General features: G+C 39.5%; 1 protein-coding gene across 2 annotated transcripts in view; it reads right to left on the bottom strand.

Annotated features, from left to right (window-relative positions):
- LOC131690379 (uncharacterized) overlaps positions 1-24,135 on the bottom strand; it is a 687,875-nt gene that overhangs the window by 436,646 nt on the left and 227,094 nt on the right. For both annotated transcript variants that reach the window (XR_009305571.1, XM_058976095.1), the window contains exon 2: positions 20,381-20,852. Coding sequence is in view for 1 of the 2 variants with exons in the window: in XM_058976095.1 (XP_058832078.1) it covers positions 20,381-20,411 (31 nt within the window). In the remaining variant the exon portion in view is untranslated. The remainder of the gene's footprint in view (positions 1-20,380; positions 20,853-24,135) is intronic.

Below are 24,135 nucleotides of genomic sequence, written 5' to 3'. Positions count from 1 at the left end.
TAAACCATCTGCAAAGAATGGCGCTCATGGCGTTGACTGGTGCTTTCACCACGACTCCGACTGCTGCTCTTGAGGCACTTCTAAATATCAAACCATTACACATACACTTAAAACAAGAAGCACTATCATGTGCATACAGACTGCAGGTTACTGGGCTTTGGAACAGTAATCATGTTGATCTTGCTACCAGTCATACACGATTGTGGTCACAAATGGTTACATGGGGTGAAGATATTCTTGCTCCCAGCGATATTACACTCACTTGTAGTTTTCCTTACAAGACATTCCATGTTAAGATTCCCTCTCGAGAGGAGTGGTTGTCTGGCTTTATGGAAAGACAACAACAAACGCAAGTGGTTTGTTACACTGACGGTTCTCTGATGGAGGGACGTGCTGGTGCTGGTGTCTACTGTCGTGAAATGAGACTGGAACAATCTCACTCACTAGGTAGATACTGTACTGTATTCCAAGCAGAAATCTTTGCGATTATGTGCGGGGTGCAATCGGCCCTTCAACTGAGTTTGTCCGGCAGAGTTATAAACTTCTGCTCCGATAGTCAGGCTGCAATCAAGGCCCTTAGCTCAGACAAATCCCGGTCCAAGCTAGTGATCGCGTGCCGAACCCAAATCGAAGAACTAAGCATTGTCAACACTATTTACCTTGTCTGGGTGCCCGGACATTGCGGTATTACTGGAAATGAATGGGCTGACGAATTGGCCAGGGCAGGTTCAGCGATTGACTTCATTGGTCCTGAGCCCGCGCTGCCAATTTCGACAAGTTGGATAAGGGAAAAAATACGGTCCTGGGCTTCGTCCGAGCACCGCAATTATTGGAGAAATCTACAAACGTGTCGCCAAACAAAGGCGTTTCTAGAACAACCATGCCCAGTGGTTTCGAAAAATCTCTTACATTTTTCGAAGCTCCACTGCGGCATGCTGACCAGGGCTTTAACCGGCCACTGCAAACTCAATTATCACATGGCAACTATTCAGCGCGCTGAGTCTTTTTCATGTGATCTTTGTGAATCCGACTACGGAACTTCATATCATCTGATATGCAACTGCCCAGCGCTAGCGCAATTGCGATTACGAGTCTTCAGCCGTCCTTATATAGACGAAACCATGTTTGGTCGACTGAAACTCAGAGACATACTAAAGTTTCTTATCCAATGTGGTAAAGAGCTTTAGGCTTATTCGCAGGCAAGTTGAACTACTTGTGAGTTTAATTTACCTGTTGTTTATTTTTTGTTTTGTGCTGTTTTTCCCACCCTTCCAAGTCTACTTCCCCACACCTCCTTGTCCTTTCCTTCCGCTCAGGAAATGATGAAAACACACGGCAAGGCACAAATCCCCGACTATGTACGGGGAACGTGCCATTTGAGCCAATATATTCTGATTCCTGATTCCTGATTCCGGGTGTAGCTTAAAAAGTCGAGTTTCAGAGTGATTGTACAGTCTTCCTTATATGAAAAAGGCAAAAATGAACTGATGATTGCTATACATTTCATAAATCCGTACGATTGTCAAATGAATTTCTCTGATGTGGCTACCTACTGCGCAACAAGATGGAGAAAATGCAAAGATTTTGAAGATGTACACGGAACCGAGCCGAATCACTATTATGTACCAAACAAACAAATCTACAAGTCTTCAAGCACAAGCGATAAACCAAAGCTGATGTTTCCACTAGAGTTAGAAAAAGTATAGTATGCACAGGATGTACGTTCGCTAGGATACTGTATACGAAATACGCAATAGAAAAAATGTCAGAGAAAACCATATCTGAGATAAATAAATCCATTGACGCACACTTTACCTTTGGATTCATTCCAGAATGTTTTCCAAAAGTCCATAAATGAAATGTTGCAATCCTGTTTCTGTACATTGTTATCAAGCAGGGTCATCTTTGACCGATTTTCATGCCTTGTGTGTAAAGTCGGTCCATGTGCCGCCACGACGGAACAAAACTATTCAAGCAACCAAAAGTTAATATCTTAAAGTACTCTTAAATGTTTACATTAAGTTCTTAGAGAACTTTCAAACTTTTATTGGGAATTTAGAAATTGCACTGTTCGGAAAATTATTGAAAACGAAAACTTTAGCATCCCTTTCTTATATGAACTTTTGATTGATTCAGTAATATTTGCTTGAATTTTTCAAGTAAAACAAATAGCAACCTCGCTACACGAAATCAACCTGCGGAAACGTCCACGAGAACAATCGAAAGAAAATGTAAAAAGAAAAAAAAATTGTTTATTAAAATAAATATTTATTTTTGTTTGCCCCCCCCCCCTCTTCAGAAAAAAAAATTGTGCTTGGACATAATTTTTAAAAAAGATTTGTAATGGCCTTAAAATGATTAATTATGTGAATTAAATGAATTATCTAAAATTAATAAAATTAACTATATAAATTAAATAAATTAAATGGATAACCTGAATAAAATAAATAAAACAAAATAAAAACGAAACGAGTGAAATAAATAAAATGAACATAATGAATAAAATGCATTAAGTCAACTGAATGAATTAAATTAATTTAATAAATTCAATGCATTGAACTAAACAATTGAATTAATTAATTAAATGAAAAAAATTAGCCAAATGAATGAATAAAATAAATAAAATAAATAAAAATATTGAAAAAGAGTTTCGAAAATTGAATAAAACTAATTAATTGAATAAAATGAATAAATCGAATAGAGTAAAAAAATGAATTATAAGACGAATAAGATGAATGGAATAAATGAAATGGATAGAATTCATAAATTACAAAATTTTAAAAAAACGAACGAAATAAATAAATACCTATTATGACTAAAATATCAATAAAAAAAATTAAAAATGAATAGAAATGATAAAATGACATTTATGAATGAGTTAAAAGATTATTAGAATTAATTAGAGTATGTCATAGCAATAATTTGGATGAAATGGTTAAAATGAATAAATCAAAAATTTTGTAGGAACATTAAAATGAGAAAATTGAATAAATTGCACGAACTTGTAAATATGGATGTAATGCATAAAATAAATAAACTTAATGCAGCCATAGACTGACAAAAATAAAATGGATAAAATGAACATATTAACTCAAATGGACAAAATGAACAAAAAGGATACTGAAAAAATAAAACAAACAAAATGTATAAAATTTATTAAATTTATGAACTGAAAAAAAGTATATGGATTGAAATTGAATACAAAAAATATTTAAAAAGGTAAATGAATAAAACTAATTAGACGAATTTGAGAAACATTTTTTTCAGAAAGTTCTGAAATATTTGTGAAAATCCCATTATTTGAAGAGTAGCTAATTAAGGGGTTATATATGTTGAGATGCAGAAATAAAGGGGAAACGTTGAATTTTTGAGAAGGTATGTAGCTAGATTTTTATGAAATACTTGTTATGTGTCCAACGTAGTACAATGTCCAATTTGCACAATCCACCTGAGAACATGATAAAATATTAATAACTGTCGAAGATATAGCAATTTTCGCAAATCGCTTTTATTCAAAGAGGGATGTCGTGACTACGATTCCAGTCCAACAGTTCAACTGAAAACATACAACTAAACAAAATTCAATAGTACAGGTACCTGTGATGCCCTTAAACGACTGATTAAAAAAATCTTCTTTTTAGAAACGGAGACGATTTTTCCAAAAAACACTATATTCACATAAAAAAAATATGAAAAGTATAAGCCACGCCTCCGCAAGAGAGTAAGATGAAAGACGCGGCTATTGCTCCGATCTCTATAAAAATTTAGGATAACATTCTTAAGAACCTAAACTTTAAAATTTATCGATTGTTTGGCCGATCTCAACAAATGTAACCTCTTAATATACAATACAATCTCTAGTGTTTCCATTCTTTTCTGCTTTCACCTCTTCGTTCTTCTTTTCTTGGAAGCGTAGGTTAGGATTATCTGATGTTTCTACTTTATTGGTGGACCTTAATTAGTTATCAATATGCTGGAAAGCTCATTTTTTTTTTGAATTGGAAGATATTGGAAGATTTTTGTTTTGTTGATCACAGATTTCTGAAAAAAAACATTTATTTTGCGTCAAATAGCCAACGCACAACGAAAACTTTTTATAGATTTAAAACGACAATCGTTCTTGGTGATGCCACGAGCAGGGATGCCAACGGTACCGATAAACTATATTTTTTCGGTATATTTACATTTGTACAAGCCGTACAGCCCGCTACAGCGACGCATCACTACAGCTCTTGCCAGAACGGTAGCCAAACCGAGTACATTTTCCCGTACAGCAGTAGAATACATTTTTGTTTTGCTGCTGTACTCCGACTGCTCGGTGAGAGTGTGGCGTAGTAAAGTTTGTTCTTTCGCTTTGTACATTTTCTCTGCATAGTCAAAGGGAGAGGCCCGCACACGAAAGCGTTGATGCCGGCCGTGGCGTAAATGAGCCGCATTTAATGTCGTAATGTTTGAATAAAAATTTTAAAAAGATTGAAAATATTAAAAAATGTAAAATAAGGAAAGAGAAGCTGTACCGCTCGCGTCTGGTGGCTATACTGGGGACAGTAGTTTTTTGTCATGTTACTGCTTTGCACACAGGCAGCCGTACAGCGCTGGGCGTCCTGCACTAGCGAATGACGGCAGCATCGAGAGAGAAATGAGAATGTAGGCAGAAAAATTACAGCCGCAGAAAAGGTAGGCATTTTGCATCCTTGGCCACGAGAATAATATGAACTATATGAAACAGCTTTTATCTCACTACTAGGAGGATTATATGACGATCTATGTATTCATATACTATTAAGCATTATAGTTTGAACTCACGGTTGATCACAACGCCTAATACAAGGGTGAAACACATTAACTTAGCGGAAAGTTTGCTCTTTATCTTTGTAATGAATATATATATTATTCTTGAGAAATTGTTAATTCATTATAGAGTAAATACACAAGATGGTATCGGAATCGAAGTCTTTGAATCACGTAGATATGTTTTCATACATCAATGTTCAATATCGGTTTAGTTTTGCCCATAAAACATTCGAAAAGCAATACCATTCAAGTAATGGTTTCAGTTTTTGCTATTGAAAATTAGTAAGTGAGGAATAAACACATAAAATGTTTAATATCTCCGCCGTTCATGAACGGATTTTGACAAGATATTTCTATAAGCTTTCAAAATATTTGCGCATAGCGCGACTTTATTGTTTTGTTTGAACATGTTGTGCTTTAACAAAATTACCCATATCTCAAAATGAAAACAACATATCAAAAAAAATAATAATAACGTCAAATGGTCACGTTGGGTCTTTCATCTGAAACTGTTTTCGTTGAGATCGCTTCAGCCATTGCTGAGGCAATTACATGACATAAGTGTACATACAGACACACACACCCATACAAACATTGTCCCAATTTGTCGCACTGAGTCGATTAGTATAGAAGACTCGGCCATCCGGGCCTCGGAAAAAATGTTCAAAGTTTGAGCGATTCCTATACTTTTCTTTTGTAAGAAATGCAACGCGTAGTTCAACGTTAAAATACGCTTGCATTCCTCCGTTCAATATTAAATCTGATACCTTTGTTTGATTCCCTTCATTCTTTGTTGCAAATGTACCTTATGGTAATAATTTCCACGTCAAATTTTAAAATCAAAAGTGCATAAAACTCAATAACAGACTGGCTCGCGACTCTAAAATTCCTGTTACATAGTGAAATTCGTGCAACATCCGGTCAAAACTGATCGTGCTCCACCGAACTCGAACAAAGCTGTGGAAATAGTCGGTTGTATTAGTTTATCATTTTCCATAAAACCAAAAATAATAATGATTGTGTTTGCATATGAAAAGGGAAACGCTTCGTGCCGTGTAACACACAGTAGGACTAGGCCGGCAAGTCGGGAGCCAGTTTCGTTGGCATCATCCCAATCACATTCGCTTGTACAGCAGTATGAGGCCGGTCTGAGGGTGGGTACAAAATAGGATTGGCACTGGGCCCGAAGTGACAGAGTCCGCCTGGTGTTTTGCTGGATAAACTGATACACTTTCAGGGAAGATATAATGGGATAGCCCCATTTCGGTGAGCTGGCCTAGAAGAAGAGTATCAACATTCATTGCATAGGAATGTGAATGGAATAGAGCTGGACGAATAGGCAAATACTATGAAGGCACAGGAGATGGAGAATCAAACTGGGCGGATGCTTTGTTCAGCTAGATCTCTATAGACGATAGTGGATGGCCAGAATCAGCAGAGTGGGTGGATTATCTGCCTTTGGTAGGCAGTTGAACTGGCAGCTCGGTTGGCGACGGGTTTCGGGAATTAAAAATTCAGCAGTAGTCGTATAAAGTTAATTACATTGTTGCTGTTTGTTGGGAATGTTTTGAAACATTAAAGTTTATTATGGGTAATCCAACTGTTGCAGCTGTACACGCACTCATTCATGTGGTACGCCGGCTAGCTAGGGGAAAGATTTATAGTAACAGATAACAGTTCCCACTGTTCTAAGGGAAAAGGAAGCATATTTTTAAAACAACATGCGATATTTTCATAATGATGAAATAGTTTACGACCCGTGATCCATGAATTTTCCAACAGTAGACAAAAATGTGACGCCAGAACCTGAATCAAACGTTTGTGAGTTTCATCCATTCAACACCTTCTTTAGTCAAAGGTACACCCATCAGCTCGCCCGATAGCGTTCATAAAAAAACTCCAACCAAATCGAATGGAAGCATGAAAAACCGCCCCAGCGCCATCAATTGTAGGAAACTGACTGAGGTCATCTGTACCACCCCAGCCGGATAGAGGTTGAAATGAAATGATCAAACATCATTCATCATCCAACATCCGCCGGCAAGGTGGCCTAGAAATGACCCCATGTCTGTACGGACAACATCTATCAGAGTCTATAAGAACATTCCCGTGCGTGCTTCGTAAATCGAAGAATCAGATAACCGGCTTTGATCTGCTCATTTCCGACGAAAAAATCGAGCATCATTCATTTGCCGAAGGCGGGTATGGGAACGTTTGGTATAACTCGAACTTCCGAAAGAGGCAAACTCGAGGGCCAGCCTGGCATTAGCAGTGCTCGACAGTGAAGTCGTGTGAAAAACCGCCTTGTATGCTGAAAAGCAGGTCCCACCCATTCGAAACGCCTTGGAAGCTATGCCTCGTATATACGACTGTTGTTTGGGATTTTTTTTCTTTCTCAAAACCATTTCCACTGCTGCACGGTGAAGCTATAGCTGTACTCCGTGATGAATGCAATGCCTATTTAAATAGCTGTTCGAAAGCTTGGAAGGAGGTTTGCATCGTTTGATGCTTGTACTTTTTTTTAGCAAGTTTCCGTTTTCCTCTCATCAGGATCATCAAATTCTGGCCGCCCCAGACCAGTCCAGTGCGCAGTGAATTGAATTATCATTTTGTGTTTTTGCTGCTTTGTGCTTTTTGCACGAAATGAGTCAGGGGTGCAGTTTGGGGATTGTCGGTTGTGCATAATAATTTTCTATTTTTTTTTGTATTTCTCCAGTAAGAATGATAATGTGTGCTAGTTTTCGTAGCCATATTTTAGATGTGGGAAATTGGCTACTGGTAAGAACTTGCAAGCATACCGACGGAAAGAGCGCTTACAAGACGACTGCGATCACGAAGTGCTGGAGCAGCTGACCGCGTTAACGTAGTCGTTTTTTTGAGTTCTTGAATCCTTAAATAAATAATCTAAAAATACACAGCAAAAAAATCTTGTAACTTAACATCTTGACAGATGCACATAAAGAGAGCGTCCCAATTCACATAAATTTTACATGAGAGTTGAGAAGATTACTTGCATTATGTCAAGTTGCTAGTTGTTCCTGTTCGATTTCTACCACAAACTTCAAATTCTTTTTCTTAACCCTCAAAACGGCAACGGGTCTCAAATGTCTGGCTAGTTACAGTTCGTTAGTTTCAATGAACTTGTAATTTGAAATGCGAATGATCGAGCATTTTCGGGCTTTCGATTCATTCTCTAATAAAACAAAAAACAGAGGCTTTTGATTTCATTAGGTCTTATGAGCGATGCTTCTTAAAGTCACAATTTTACCTTGCCTTTTTAAGGGTTAAAATTGTAATAAATATTTATGAATGAACCTTATACAACCCCAAAGAGACCTTTATAATACAGGTTACACTCTATGGTCATTAGAGTGGTAGTTATTTTTGAGACAGCGGCGTAGTCAGAAATTTGGTTGTGGGGGGAGGCGTTTGATAAAAATCGTTAATTTTTCGAAAATGCTTAAATTTAATATAAGTTTGATAAATTAGTTAAAATAGTAAGACTTTAATCAAAGAATTCAAATCCACTTACATTTTTTATGCAATCACTTTAACAATCAGAAATAACCTGTAGTCAATGATGCACAAAAGTTAAATCAAAAGTTGTAAAAACACACTTATTGTCGTTTGAGCATCTCAATGTAGACTAATAAAATGCTGCTATACCGCCATTATGACTATTTTCGATGCTCTACACGACAACATTGATATTAGTTCGCGTAGTGCTTCCGATTTTCGATAACAGAGGGGGTCGGGTTTACCTAACAGTCGGATTTGCCCGACCTTACCCTACTAGTTATGTGAAGTACACTTATGTACGTGCACCATGTTATAACTTAACTCGTAACTCGCAATAACAAACGATATTTATCTTTGAAAAGATGAAAATTTTTCGATTTTGACGCATTTATTTCCTAATGTCCGTTTAAAATGTCTAAAACTATTGATTTTCAACTCCTCGTAACTTGCAATAACAAACAATTTTTATCTGTGAAATGTTAAAAGAAATATATTTTCTATATTTGTATATTTCCAATTATCCGCCAAAGCACGGTATTTAATATTTAACCCATTTTCAATACGGGTTCTTTGTCGACATGTCACATAACAAGCAAACCTGTTTTTCTATCGTCGCGACCCTTCGCAAACGAACATACATGTCACAGTTCAGTAAATGTACAGCTGTAACTCCGCTAGCGAATGACGGATCTCAATAGTAGCATGTCTGTAATAACCTACGTACTTGGAATTATTGAGAACCAGAGTTGCAGGTCCAAAGCCCTGGTAAAGGAGGATCGGTGTGATGATCTGGGCCGCGGTCACCACGTAAAGCAACAAAAGGTCATAACCCCAAGTCCAAGGCGACCAGTACCGAGGGATGAGTTATCGAGGGGGTGAAAAAGATGCTCGATCGTTAACGGAGCCTGTGGGGTAGGTACTTGGGCAACCCCCACAGTAAGCGTCCCTTACCACGTTACTGCGGAGCTCTGGCGTGGCGGACCTTTCTTTCTCACGTGACTCGTGGGTTCAATGAGCGACGTGAAAAATAACAAAAACCAAAAAACGGAGGTGCCGAACCCCTTTGCTAGAGGTGGTTTGACGAAGTATCCCCCCAGTGGGGAGAGTAGTGGAGCGACGGGGGTTGCATCCGACAGCACCAGTGACCCTCCAGCAGTGGTAGAAAATAGCCCTACCAATGCGCTGGACGGGCCACTAACCGCGATGCGTAAAGTGGTGGAGCAGCTCAATGCAATAATCGAGTTCACCAGCGCGAAGCAAAATATCACCAAGGAGCTGAAACAAAGCCTGCTGGTGCTCCGGAAGGCCGTTCGTGTAGCAAGACAGGAACAGCAGGCTTACGCCAAGAGGGTGGAATGTCGGGAGAAGTCCGACAGAGGAACCCAGACAGTGGGAGGAACGGAGAAGGCCGACATAGGTACCCAGACAGGGGCCTTCCCCTTCCCCTTCTATGGAGTAGCCACGTCGCTCGAAGCAGCGGCTGAGTTCCCCTCGAAGGGCAAGGGCAAGCGCAAGACTACGTCGAACGCGAAGCGCCCTAGGAAGTCACCAGGCGAGGGTGCAAAAACCAACACCACACGGCGTGTAACCGTCACGGCCAAACGCCGTTTGGTCGAGGTAAACCTGGGCGAAAATGACCCCGCCGGGCAGAGAGAAGGTACCAGCAACTCGGCGTAACCTGGGCGCGGGGGCGTAAACCCCTGGACGCTGATCACCAAGAAGAAGCCGGCACCGACACCGGAGACACCGCGGCCCGCGAAGAAGGCCAAGGACAGAGGCGAGGCCTTGTGGTTAAAAACCGACAAGGACAAATACGCCGACGTCCTAAAGTCGATGAGGGCGGCCGAAAGCTTCTCGGCCCTTGGGCAAGACGTGCGTAGCGTGAGACGCACCAACACAGGAGAAATGCTTCTGGTGCTGAAGCGAGGCGCACAATCTAGTGCGGTGTACAAGGCCTTGTCCCAAGAGGTCCTTGGTGAAGGCGCCCAGGTCAGGTCGCTAGGGGCGGAAATGACTCTCCAGTGCAATCATCTGGACGAGTTCACGACCGCAGACGATGTCGTCGCAGCCGTCAAGGAGCAATGCGACGTAACAATAGAGCGGGTCTCTGTGCGCTTGAGAGGGGGACCCTCCGGCACCCAAGTAGCTCAGGCTACTGAAGGCAGATGCCAAAAAGGTTACCGTGAAAGGTAAACTGAAGATCGGCTGGTCGGTATGCCCAATTAGCATACCCCAGCCGCCTTCATTGGATAGGTGCTATCGGTGCCTTGAGTCCGGCCATAAATTTTACGAGTGTAAGGGCATAGACAGGAGCAAACTATGTCGTCGCTGCGGCGAGGAGGGGCATAAGGAGCGGAGTAGAGTGGGGCAGCCGCTGTACAAATAGCAGGGGCCAAGCGCTAATGGAGACGCTTGCGAAACTCGATACTGTGCTAGCTAACAATGGCTCCGCTAGCACATTCCGTAGAAACGGGGTGGAGGCATGGATTGACGTAACATTTGCCAGCCCAAGTCTGGTTCCAAGCTTGGAATGGAGGATAAACGAAGGCTACACCCATAACGATCATTTAGCAATCCGCTTTAGGATCAACTATGGTGTGCAGCATCCGAGGGCGGGAGATCCCTGTCAGGTACGCGGGTGGAAGTCCAATCACTTCGACAGCGAAGCTTTCACCGCAGCCCTGGGACTGGAGGCCAACACCGACAGTCTAAGCGGGGATGCGCTGGTAGCTGTTCTATCACGCGCGTGCGACGCCACTATGCCAAGAAAAACCCTGCCAAGAAACGGCAGATGCCCGGTATACTGGTGGAGTGCCGAGATTGCAGCTCTACGATCAGCCTGCCTCAGAGCTAGACGTAAGATGTAAAGAGCCCGCACCGAGGATGAAAGAGAGAACCGCCGTGAAGTGTTTCGAGCTGCGAAATTGGCGCTTAACAAGGCCATTAAAAGCAGCAAGAGAGCGTGTTTCGACAACCTGTGTGAGAGTGCCAACGCGAATCCGTGGGGTGACGCCTACAGAATCGTGATGGCCAAGACCAAAGGGGGCTCCTCACCCCCAGAACGGTCTCCGGACCGGTTGGCGACCATTATTGAAGTACTCTTCCCGTCTCGAGCCACAAGCCCCTGGCCAGTGTTACGAAATTTCAAAATCAGTTACCTATTTCTGCTTGCATTTACCGAAACCGACATTCAGATTCAATGCCTTCCTCATTCATTCACTTTCCAACTGACCGAAATTTCATGCAGAATCGAATACATGAGTGCAGAGGAAATATAAATTCAGTCACCAACCAAAGCATTCATTTGTTATTATGTCGACAGTTTGAAGGCAGAAGTTAGCATCTTCTACATTTTCGAGCATAAGTGAACTGCGTAATCTATATCTGGTGAACTTTTCATCGATAATCCCTCTCAGAGCCAGCATAGCAATAAAATTCACTTTGCTTCTGAAAACGAACATGTCCGTATCTGAAAGCGCTGCGTCGGGAGAACCAATGACGATGGAAACGAACTTTCAAGTTCATGCAGCGATGTCAATTTTTTTAAGCTCTACCCCTGGCCACCTGCACTACGAGACAGTGCGGGTACGGCCGAAATGGTGGCTCCGGTGACGAATGAAGAACTACTCGCAATGGCTAATTCCCTAGCAATGAACAAAGCTCCAGGGCCGGATGGAGTTCCAAACAGCGCTCTCAAGGCAGCGATCATAGCGAACCCGAACATGTTCAGGCTAGCTATGCAAAGATGCCTTGACGAGTGCCGTTTCACCGATAGATGGAAAAAGCAGAAATTGGTGTTGCTGCCGAAGCCCGGGAAGCCGCCAGGCGACCCATCGGCGTACAGACCAATCTGTCTGATCGACACGACAGGCAAATTGCTTGAGAGGATCATCCTCAACAGGCTAACTCCATACGCAGAAGGTACGGACGGCCTGTCAAGCAACCAGTTTGGGTGTCGGAAGGGTAAGTCCACAGTGGACGCTATCAACTCAGTGATAAAGACTGCCGAGATAGCGATCCAACGAAAAAACGAGGCATTCGATACTATGCGTTAGTGACACTTGACGTGAAGAATGCATTCAACAGCGCAAGCTGGGATGCCATCGCGCTCTCGTTACACCGGCTTAGCCTACCGGTGGGTCTGTACCGGATCCTGAAAAGCTAATTCCAGAACCGCGTACTGCTATACGAGACCGATGCCGGTCAGAAAAGGGTTCCGATTACCGCCGGAGTCCCGCAGGGCTCGATCCTAGGCCCGGTGCTATGAAACCTCATGTATGACGGGGTTCTGAGACTGAAGTTCCCTCCTGGGGTCAAGATCGTAACCTTGGAGGTCTATAGGGAATCAATTCCTGAGGTAGAACTAACCGCAGAACACGCGATCAACACGGTGGAGGAATGGATGAGCGCGAGAGGCCTGGAGCTCGCTCAGCATAAGACGGGGGTAGTTATCGTCAACAACCGCAAGTCGGCACAACATGCAGTTATCCATGTGGGAGAAGTCGCGATCACTTCACAGCGAAGTCTGAAGTCTCTCGGAGTCATTATAGACGACAAGCTGACCTTCGGCAGCCATGTCGACTATACAAGAGAGCGTCGACTGCTGTTGCGGCACTATCGAGAATGATGTCCAACAGCTCAAAGGTGTGCGCCAGTAGACGTAGGTTACTGGCAGGCGTTGCCGTATCTATCCTCAGGTACGGCGGCCCGTCATGGTCAAGAGCACTGAGGGTAACCAGTTACCTACAGAAACTGGAGAGCACCTACCGCGTGATGTGCCTCAGAGCGATATCTACCTACCGCACGGTATCACACGATGCATCCTGCGTGATAGCGAGCATGATGCCAGCCGGGCTGGCCATTCGGGAAGATGAGGTTTGCTTCGAGCTACGTGGAAATAGAGGAGCCCGCGAGCGCACCAGGCTGACCTCGGTCGCCAGATGGCAGCGTGAGTGGGACTACTCCTCGAAAGGTAGGTGGACCCACCGGCTGATACCTAGCATATCGAGCTGGGTGGGCAGACACCATGGGGAAGTTCACTTCCATCTGACACAATTCATGTTGCCGACAGTACCTCCACAGGTTCGGGCACGCGGAGGTCCCAGCCTGCCCTGACTGTCCAGGTGTAGACAAAACTGTCGAACACATACTGTTCGTATGTCCTCGTTTCGATGTCGAAAGAAGAGCAATGCTTGACGTCTGAGGCTGGGACACAACCTCTGATACCCTTATTCAGCGGATGTGTCAATCGGTGGAGTCTCGACTGCAACCGCTCAGATTGCCTGTAGACTACAGGTAATTTAGCGCACCGAGCAACAGACGACGGGCACGACTAACTAGTGATTGGTTAGTTGGAGCGAAAAAGGCCGAGCGCAGAAAAGTGAGTGAATGGTCTGTTCATGCTGAGGCTGGTTTGGCGCAGCGACTGGCAACCGCATAAGGGGTGAACCCAGCCACCCCGAAGCAAGGCAGAAGAGCGAGTGTATAGGTGTATATGTGGACTGCCTCATGCCAAGATGGGAGGGTCGTAGTATAGTATGTTAGGATTTAGCTATCGATGCCTCGTGGCGTAGCAGAGGAGTGAAAGGGTGAGCATCCAAGTCAGTCTCACACGGTATGTTAAGGGTGAGCACAAAAGTCAGCCTCACATGGTATGGTAGAGGTGAGCACAAAAGTCAGCCTCACAAGGTATGAAAACGGTGAGCACCCAAGTAAGCCTCGCATGGTATGTCAGAAGTAGGGCCTAAGAAAAATGTCCCACATGGGATGCCAGGGGGAACGACAGGGGTATAATAGAGTGATACGATCGAGAGTGAACCAGGTGATAGGGTGAGCATCCAAGTCAGCCTCACATGGTATGTTAGAGGCTAGCACAAAAGTAAGCCTAGCAAGGAATGAAAAAGGTGAGCACACAAGTCAGCCTCATGTGGGGTGTTAGAGAGTGAATCAAGGTGCGATAGAGAGAGCACCCAAGTAAGCCTCATACAGGACGTATGAACGCGTGAGCGAGAGTGAATGAGTACATCAAATACAGCCATCCCCCCAGAAGTAATACCGAGAGGTAGTGCCTGGGGGGAACGATGGCCGAGCCCAATGGAGTTTAGTCGGTATTAATGGCAGCGTCACCATTCGAGCCCGACTCGTCCCCAGTACACCCCGTGTGGTAGCTTGGCACCTACTAATAGCACGTGTACTGGGCTAGTACGTAAATGTATTCTTCATTGCAAAAAAACAGCTGCTTGACAAACCAGTTTTATTTTGAAACATGTACAAATTTTATGACATGTCACGGGGAAAATAATACACGCGCTTGTGCCACATGTCGCAAGAATCCGCAACTTGTACATGTCACGAGCAAACATGCGACCAGTCACCAGATGACTGGTCATAACCATGACATTTTCCAGCTATGGTTATAAGTATTTGGAAACGATGACAATGATGAACATTACGTTTTACATGATTGTTATCACTACTGTAGTTATTAGTATCTTACCCCTTGGTATTCCTAGTGTTTCAAAAGAAAAAGTTAATGAGTATTATGGCAACTCTGCATCATTGAATACAGCGATCAAAGATGGAAGTAAAAAGTCGAATTTTGTCGTATGATGTATAACGAACAGTGGTGCAAATTTTCATTTTCAAATGCCAACTTTTAGTTCAATCAAATACAACCATGATTCAAACACAAAGCCTCCCTCAATCATTCGATTTCAAGTTGGCGGGATTTTCAAGACTGAATCGTACGGCTTTCAAATTGATGCTTTTACATTCACCAACCAAAGCTGTCATCTGCTCTGTAGCGGCCACTTTAGGTTAAATGTTGACGTATTTTGCGTTTTCAAGCTTACATGAACAGTAAGAAGTATATTCACAGTAGTTTTGCTTGAAAAACCTAGTCAATACCCCAGTAGAGAGATATTCACAGGGTCAATGCAATTGAAAATGAATGGTAAATGATTGAGCAGGTCGGCAGTTTGAAAGACTGATGCAAACCAACAACTGCTAATTGAACATAGTAGGGCCTGATTTGATATTTGTTCCTCCTTCAAATTTTGAACTTGAATTTTCAACCTGTTGAAAATTTACAGCTCCGATAACGAACCACGTGTGAAAAAATTAATAACGTCGAACATGTCACGATGAGTGATCGAAAATTCAAATTCCGTGATATATTCGCGAATATGTATTTTACATCACCATTTCAACATGCGGATAATATGTGCGGATAGGCGCAAAAAATCATGATGCTCCAACCGAATTAGTCTACGAAATTCCTTCACATATTCCTTTTTCTCCGGATATGGTCCTCTGTGACCGGATTTGAAAATATGGCTCACTAACAAGCTCAAATGATGAAGTCACAGTCGGAAAAGGTTTTGGAGGATTTTACTCCTGGTACTATAAAAAGTAAGGTAATTTCGGGAGAGATGCCGCCTCGGGTGAGATGCCGCACTTTCTATATCTCCTATATAGGGTCACTTTTATACGGTAATATGATATTGTGAGTTTGTTCTTCGAAGAATTACAACCCTGGAGATGTAAAATAATCCTTATTATTAACTCACCACAAATTTATTAATGATTATGTGCGTCCTGTTGCATCACGGAGCGCTGAAAATTTTTCAGTACCACATTAAAATTTGATTTTTTTTAAATCGTCCGATTTTTTTTTGGAAATCATGTATCGGTTGAATAGCTCGTCGCTGTTGTGCTATCTTATTACAAACGCAATTTTGGGGTGAACTGAGTTAGATATGCCATGTTACTAAATTTTAAAATCTCCATAAAGTCGCGTTTTCAGAATTTTGAAATTCTGCTGGGTTACTGAGATATAGCGAAACACGATTATGACAAGCGCCAATTTCTCGAGTGATCAAGTTGTGCTATCTTATGCCAAAGAAAAAAGAGACAACATTCTTAGTTTGTTGGCTTGCTATAAGCCGAAAAGCTTATAGCAAGCCAACAGATGTCTCTGATGACATAGGTAATTCCTATGCAGATCAACCATAAGCATTAGCTAGGTTCTTGTTTAGGGAGCAAAACTTTTCCTACCATAGTTTTTTTCAGGGAATGGTTGGCTTATATATTCATGATTATTGAAAAAATTTCCTTTTGAGATTTCCACTTGTTTTGGAAAGTATATCGAAATGTAGTGATGGGTTATGCAAGAAGAACATTTGTTTCGTCTAGTCACCTCTCAACAATAACATTGTTTGATATACATTGTCTCTAAATTGTCAATGAAACCAATTTTTGTTCATTGTTTTTCCTGAATAAAGGAGAAAAATTGGAAAAACTTTGTGTTCTTATACCATCATTTTGTAACCTGATATTGCTGCTATCGCATTGAAAAGTATGATATTGGGCATAGTGATCTATAGCGCATAATTTTACGAATCAGTTATAATTCATTTTTATATGAAATCTTCTGTACACATTTGTATGTGAACGTATGTGAGCGACTTTGGTTTACATTTTAAGCAAAAATTGTAAATATAGTCAACCGATCTTCGCACAAATCGAGAGATTACTTCAGAAAAGATAGAAAAAAGCTCTCCGAAAAGCTTCTAACATTTATAAATTTTAAGATATTCAATCTCAAAAAATACATTAAAAATCGTTTTTCTCGAAAAGTGCTAAATGGCGCTTGTCATAAGATAGCACAACAGCGACGAGCTGGCATTCTGATTCTAAGCATGGTCATCCATAATTTCAGAGGAAAACGTCGTCGTGCGGCATCTCTCCCCTACAATTGGGATAGATGCCGCATTAAAATTGCGGGTGAGATGCCGCACTCGATGGCGGAGGATACGTAGTTAAAATATATTTTTTCACCTCGGAATGTCATTAAACGATCATTTGCGTCAGGTCTAGGTTCTTAATAAGGTATAACCACAGACTAGCGGACCTAACACAGTGACATCTAGGATTATGAGTCTATCTATATATTTAAATGGTCGATATGTATCTAAGTATTAGTTGCTTCGGTTTAGTTTTTAAAGCTTTAGGCACTAATTTTCGTGAACCCATTGATTTGTAGTGATGTCAATACTGGGATAAAAACGAAAATTTCAACGAATTGATGCCTTTTCAAAATGAATCTTTCAAGAACAAAGCTTAGCTATATAAATTCATTGTTGAGAGAAACTACCAAAGACTGCTTTTAAGGAACCCCTACCAACACAAATATATGTTTGCTCGCACAAAAATATAAATAAATAGTACCCTTATTTAAGTTACTCCAACTAAACCGTTACGCAAGGTTGCGAAAGAAAAATATTTTTAAAATGTTGAATAAAAAAATGTTTCTACAAATGGTAGTACCCCCTTAAGAAAAGTGAATGTACTAACCGATTTATAGGTGTAATCAAACTTCATGAAATTCAGCTGAAAACACCTAATCACAAAAACATCAACGAGTGCTAAAAATACTTTTGTTCACCATTTTTCAGTTTGTGACCACGGTGCGGCGTCTCACCAGCAATGACTCTTTTTTAAATGTTCATGGAAAATTGATAAAAAAAATTTCATGCCAAAAAATCATTTCACAGTATTTTAGAGACTTGTCGTAATTGATAAAAATGATTTCCTCAAATATTGAATGGTTTACTTTGATGCAGGATCTATTTTTAGAAATGTGCGGCATCTCTCCCCAATTTACCCTATTAAAGATTAAAGTTTTTGTTTTCGGATTTTTAAATATTTTCAAAATACTTTTTAAACTTCCAGATTTCGGATTCTTTTCTTTTATTCATTCTTTAACTTTTTTTAAATCTTTTATCATATGCTCGAAGCTTATCAAACTCCTTAATTTTTACGAACATTTTGTAAAAAGTTATGAAACTTAAAATTAAACCTATGAAAGGTACATACAAAACTTCAAGCGCTCTGAGGCTTTATATGGTTCTGTTTTCCTCTTTTTTTAAACCTAGATTGATTTTCTTGCCGGCGATGAACAAAATCCCAATATTTCAAAACAGTGGCGCAACCAGGGGGGACTAATTTAATTGAATATTGTACAATAATAATTTTGGAAGCATATTGTCTGATCACTACATTGAGAACCTATTGTTTTAGGAATCATAGGGAAAATTATAGGAATTGGATCTTGTAACTGATCTCTTAGCCGAGGTACCATAGTTCTTTTTTGAAGAGAGTTCCCGAAATATAGATTAGTGTAAATGTTTCAAATATAAACTTGTTCACCGAAAAATTGCATTCATTTGAATATTTGCTAAAATGTATTTTCCTGATAATACGTCGAGTTGAAACAAAAACTCAATGTGATCAACAACGACGAGAATATTTTGAAAAATTGAAAAAAATGATGAAAAATGACGTTTTCCGTCTGTTTCTAACAAGTCAGGATCCGTTTTTATGAGCATTTGATTTTTGTTGTATTATCAATTATATGAATAGCTTCTGAGCAGGGTTGGAAATAAAGTTTCGAAATATTTCAAGTTAGTGGCTATCAATGGTGTATATTTGAGTGTTGAATTGAATGGTGTAATTTTGTATACGGGGCTTCGTTCTGGAGTAAAATAGTAATAGTAAAGGAAAATAAAATTAATTCTAGGAAACATTTTTTTGCGGTCATGATCACATTATTTCGAAACTGCCAAGTCCGGATGTTGTGTCTTTGAAGAATATTACAACGTAAAGCAGCACTTCTACTAAAATAATTTTGGAGGTTAATCCTCCGAGAAGTAGTTATAAAGTATTCATTCTTCAAACAAATTTAGATCGTTTAATCTCTTCAGCAAAGTTTTCGAAAATGCTGTTTCAAAGAACTTTGTGGCGCAAAGCATTGTTAGTACGTGGATTCCCTTGTACGCAGCTCACCTGGGTTCGATGCTTAACACTCGCACATAAGGTTAGAAACTTTTCTATAATCAAAATGAAAAATAAATATTTTGAAGACATAGCTAATTTTGTTGAAAACATGAACACTTCGTGTATTCCGCATATCAAAATATATTAAACTATATGAGAAAGAAATTTTTTAAAACAAGTTATGCTGAAATTACTGTAATTGATAAATGAAATTCATTTTTTATTCAAGGAAATCTCTGGACCTTACAATAAAGTGTTTTGTAGAAAAGAATTAGTTTCGAGAAATTTTCGACGACATTTTATCGTTTTTTGTTTCGATATATTTAATTTATGTAGCCTTCCCATCATATGTCGAACCATTTTTTTTCAATTTTCTTGTCAACAACTTTAGTGAAGACACCAAGTCTCTTAATCTTTTGGAAGAGTTACTTTTCCATAATTACTTGTAGGATATTCAATCACCAAAATCATTATATTAAATGTTGCGCTTTTTATCTTGGAAAGCTTCTTTGAGGTTGATGGTTTTGAAATTATGTGATCTTGACCGTCAGAAAAGTTTCTGAACATTAGTTGCACTTTAAAAGTGCATTTTGTAATTACACTCTTTAACATCATTAACATATTACAAAAGAAATTATAAAAGGCATCTGTAGGACTAATTTTACTGCTGCTTCTGTATGTGAAGCATAGTACTCATTCATTGTTTTCAACTCAAATACAAAAATGATTTTTTTAACGAATAAAAAGTTTTCTAGTTGTGTTTAACCTTCCAGTAAACGTGCTAGTGGCACCAGTGACTGCTCGTTCAGTGAGTCATTTACGCCACATCCGGCGGTTAAGAAACCCAAATACAGCTACGATTTAATTGTTATATAAGTACTGTATATAGTATAAAATACAAGGAAAAAGAATTCAAATCTTCTCTTCGTTTTAGGCACAGCTCCAATTACGGTTTAGACCCTGCTTCTCCTCCCCATTGGTTCGGTTAGTGGCTGGCACCGCTCATCGAACACCACTCTCGCATTTTGTATTCGAGACAACTAAATTATTTCCAGCAAAATCATATCCGACAATCATGCTTCTGTGGCTAGACCGAACGACCGACTGAAAGTTGCATAAAAAGAAGCTTACGAGGGTGAAGCAGTCGAGTCGAAACCTCAACAGCAACTCACGGACTACAAAAGGCTGCCGTACAGAAACAAAGAAACAGAAGTGGTGGATATCTACTTACTTGTTATATGTTCGTTATGAAAGGCCAACATTTGGTCGAATTCAAAATATCGACGAAGCACCTCCTGCTCCGGCTGCTGCTGCTGTCGACAAAAAGCACTTTTCACTTTCTTCACACTCCTTCGGTTGGGGGTTCGCAACTTGTATCAGTTGGTTTTTGTTGATGTGAAAATTTCCCAGTCGCACAGGCACAGGCGGGGGGTGGTGGAGCTTTTACTTTTTTTTCTTTCGCTCGTCGGTGCACCTTCCGTCTTTCATCGGAAAGTGAGTGAGGCTTTCCTTCTATTTTTAATGCTTTTTTTGTTTCCAATTTTTTGATAGTATTTACTCGCTTTGACTGTGCTTCCTTTTGTTGAATGTTCGCTCTCTTCTTTTGAATGTTCCTCGGCCTTGTTTGTACTACTCGCTGCGAACCGGACTGGAACGTTTTTGTTTCCTTTTCATTGAAAGTAGAGTATCATTTCGTAGCTCACCTGAGGAAAAAGTATGGAAACAGAAAAAAAACAATAATGGAATATTTACCATGGAGAGTAATTGAAAGATAAAGAACCATTTGAGAGTCAAGTAGTTGCAACACGCGAAACAGAAGTTGAGTTGCCGAGTTTAGCTCTGTGGGCAATTTTCCGAATTAAATTCAGTTATATTCATCCACCGTTTGGAAACTGAATGAAACTGCGTAAGCGTGTTAGCAATGTGACAATTGGGTTGATTTCTGTTTCAATATCTTATTTTCTTCAACAGCAGAATAATTTATTATACGCCTGCTTGTACATGAAACAAATGTCAAACGTTGAAATTTCCAATCAGCGGTCATGTGATTTATTGCCTTCGTCGACTGCTGCTTTCAGGTTATAAATAATCTTTAATTTAACCTACAACAAACAGCGATAAATCAATACTCTTCAGGTATAGAAACTCGTCGTCGACAATGGCTATGGGAACAATACCGGTTGAGAGGCTCTTCAGGGGCCCCGAGCAGCGATTTTTGGCTTGGAAGGGATGTTCCAAGCAGAGTCTAGTGATGCGACATGGAAGAAAAGCTAACGTTCGACTGCAGAAGACAAATGATTCCATCAAAAAAGCAAACAAAACGCATTCCGGTGGCTTTCTCTGTGTGAAGCTATGAAACAACCCATGATAGAATCGTTAGCGTTTTGATTGAACACACACACAACACAAGCAAAGGATAATATTTACGCAACAGCAAATTTGATCACCAGCTTAACCAAACAATTCGGTGTGGGCTGTCTTTAAAAGGAAAATTAAGCATCCTATCTGAGCGTTGGGATGAAAAGCCAGCATTTTATGTCTAATGTGTGCTTTATGTGATATTAACATTAACAGGCCAATTCGAAAGTTCGGCGCGCAAGCAGTGTGTGATCCCGAAAAACGGGTTCGGGTCACTAAATGAAATATCACTCGCTCTAATTTGGAAAGGTCAAATAACAGTTGACCGAACATAAATTTAATCAAATGGTTGTAAATGCTTGGAATGATTTCGGAAATAATAGAAAAGATCTACTTGAACACAACCACGAACTGTGGAGTAGCTAGAACAAAAATTTGGACAAATAGGAATTTTTTTTCAACTTTTTAATCAAACTATATTTTTTAAACATTCTTCGATATTTTTTACATAGTTTACCATTGAAAAAAATAACTAAAAACTTTGATCTAAATTTGTGAAACATAGTCAAACATTATTAAAAATTAGCACTCCACTTTGTGAAATATAGTCGATACACTCAGCACTGTACTGAGGGTAAGCCCACGCTCTCACCCCCAGAAGTAATACCGAGAGGTAGTTCCTGGGAGGAATGATGGCGGAGCCCAATGGAGTTTAGTCGGTATTAATGGCTGGTCACCATTCGAGTCCGACACGCCCCCAGTGCACCCCGTGTGGTAGATTGGACCCTACCGTTAGCACGTGTACTGGGCTAGGACAAAAAGGTCTTCTCCATTGTAAAAAAAAAAAAGGCCCACGCTCTCAAAATTAAATAAAATTAAATATTTTGTATTACAACGAAATATGAAATAATATTTTCCAATTAAATTTTCAATAATTAATTTATTTTGTCATAAAAAGTTTATTTGACACGCAAAAGATTTTTCATGTCGAGGTTTCTTTTTTACATATTATGTTACAAAACTATCACGTAAACCTTCAATTCCTAATACTAAAGTTTTAGTTTTGAAATTTTCAATTTTTTGCAATATAACTGTCACAATTATGTATCTAGTACTGTACCACAGAAGTTCTAAACGTGTTTCAAATGAAGCAACAAAGAAAACGGCAGCGTATACCAGTTTTAATGTTTGAAATAATGAAACAAAACGCAAGGTGATTCTTCCGTTACAGTTTTGCTTTGAACCTCCTACAATGCTAAAAATCCCAACTTATATTTCATGTATTCCACACACATGATATGCATGTGCACAAAAAAGTGCTAACAACATGAACTGTATTAATCGCACACATACATTTGATGTGAAATCTGCTATGAAACGAAATTTTATGTGGCAACTTTTATAAGTTTGATGTAATTCACATGCATTTCAATAATTTTCACATGATATTTATATGTAACAGATTATTTTTATGTGTTGCTATAAATTTCCAAAATCATGTGTGAAATCAATAGATGCAATATAGCGAATTTTATCAGTATACATAAATGCTACGCTGCCTAATATACAAACTTGCAAACCTGGGATAAAAACTAATCGATGTTTTCTTTTCGTCAGATGGCTTCACTTTTAGGTTGACTACTAAAGATTGCTTTAGTCTAACCTTTTCAAAACAAAAATCAATTCTGAAACTGCTCTTAAATAAACTCCCGCTCACGCACCAATATCTTCAACACACCACCGAATTTTAGTAGACTCAAACCTAATTAAGTTTGCCCGTGCTTTAAACATACAGAAACATGCTACATGCCTTAGTGCCAAAAACACATAACGTATATCCGAAATATAAAACGTGTGTGCCAATAGGCTCATTACCCTATGTATTTTTTTGTAAAAGTCCTGGAAATCGATTGAATATAGTAAGAATGACCGCACTACCAAAATACTTCTTACAACACAAATGCGAGAAATGGAATCTGGTACTATAAATATTTCAGAAAGCAGCTGATTTCGGTTGATCAAATGTATTAATTCTTACTTTAAAACCGATTTAATCAACCTAATAGTCAGATAACACAATTCTTAAAGATATCACTGTAGGATCATTCATTAGTTTACAGAACTCACGCAAAGTTGGAACCCAATTGAGACCTCCAATAAACTGAATAAATTAAAGAAAATCAATAAAACAAATAAAATTAAAAAAATAAATGAGGCAAAAAAAATGAAAAAAAGTTATCAAATTGGAGAAATGGGTGCAATGATTAAAATAAATCAAATTATTAAAAAAAATCAATCAAGTTAGTTCAGTTCAAATGAAAATTGGACAATATTAAAGGTTATTAAATATATATATTTTATATATTTAATAACCTTATTTTATGTAAATATATATATTTTATATATTTCAAACTTATAAATTGAATTGAATAAATGAAAAAAAAAATAAAAAAATAATAAAGCAAAATAAAAATAAATGAAATGAATAAAATGAATAAAATCAATAACAGGAATAAAACAAAAATATAAATTGAAATAATAAGAATTATAAAACAAACAAAATAAATAATATGGATGAAATTAGCTCCTCTATGCCCAACTTTTTATAGCGAATTTTGGCTTCCAAAA

This window comes from Topomyia yanbarensis, chromosome 3 (genome assembly GCF_030247195.1).
Source record: "Topomyia yanbarensis strain Yona2022 chromosome 3, ASM3024719v1, whole genome shotgun sequence".
NCBI lineage: Eukaryota > Metazoa > Arthropoda > Insecta > Diptera > Culicidae > Topomyia > Topomyia yanbarensis.
Note: the sequence above shows the minus strand (reverse complement) of the source record. Positions and strands in the feature narration are given on the sequence as shown.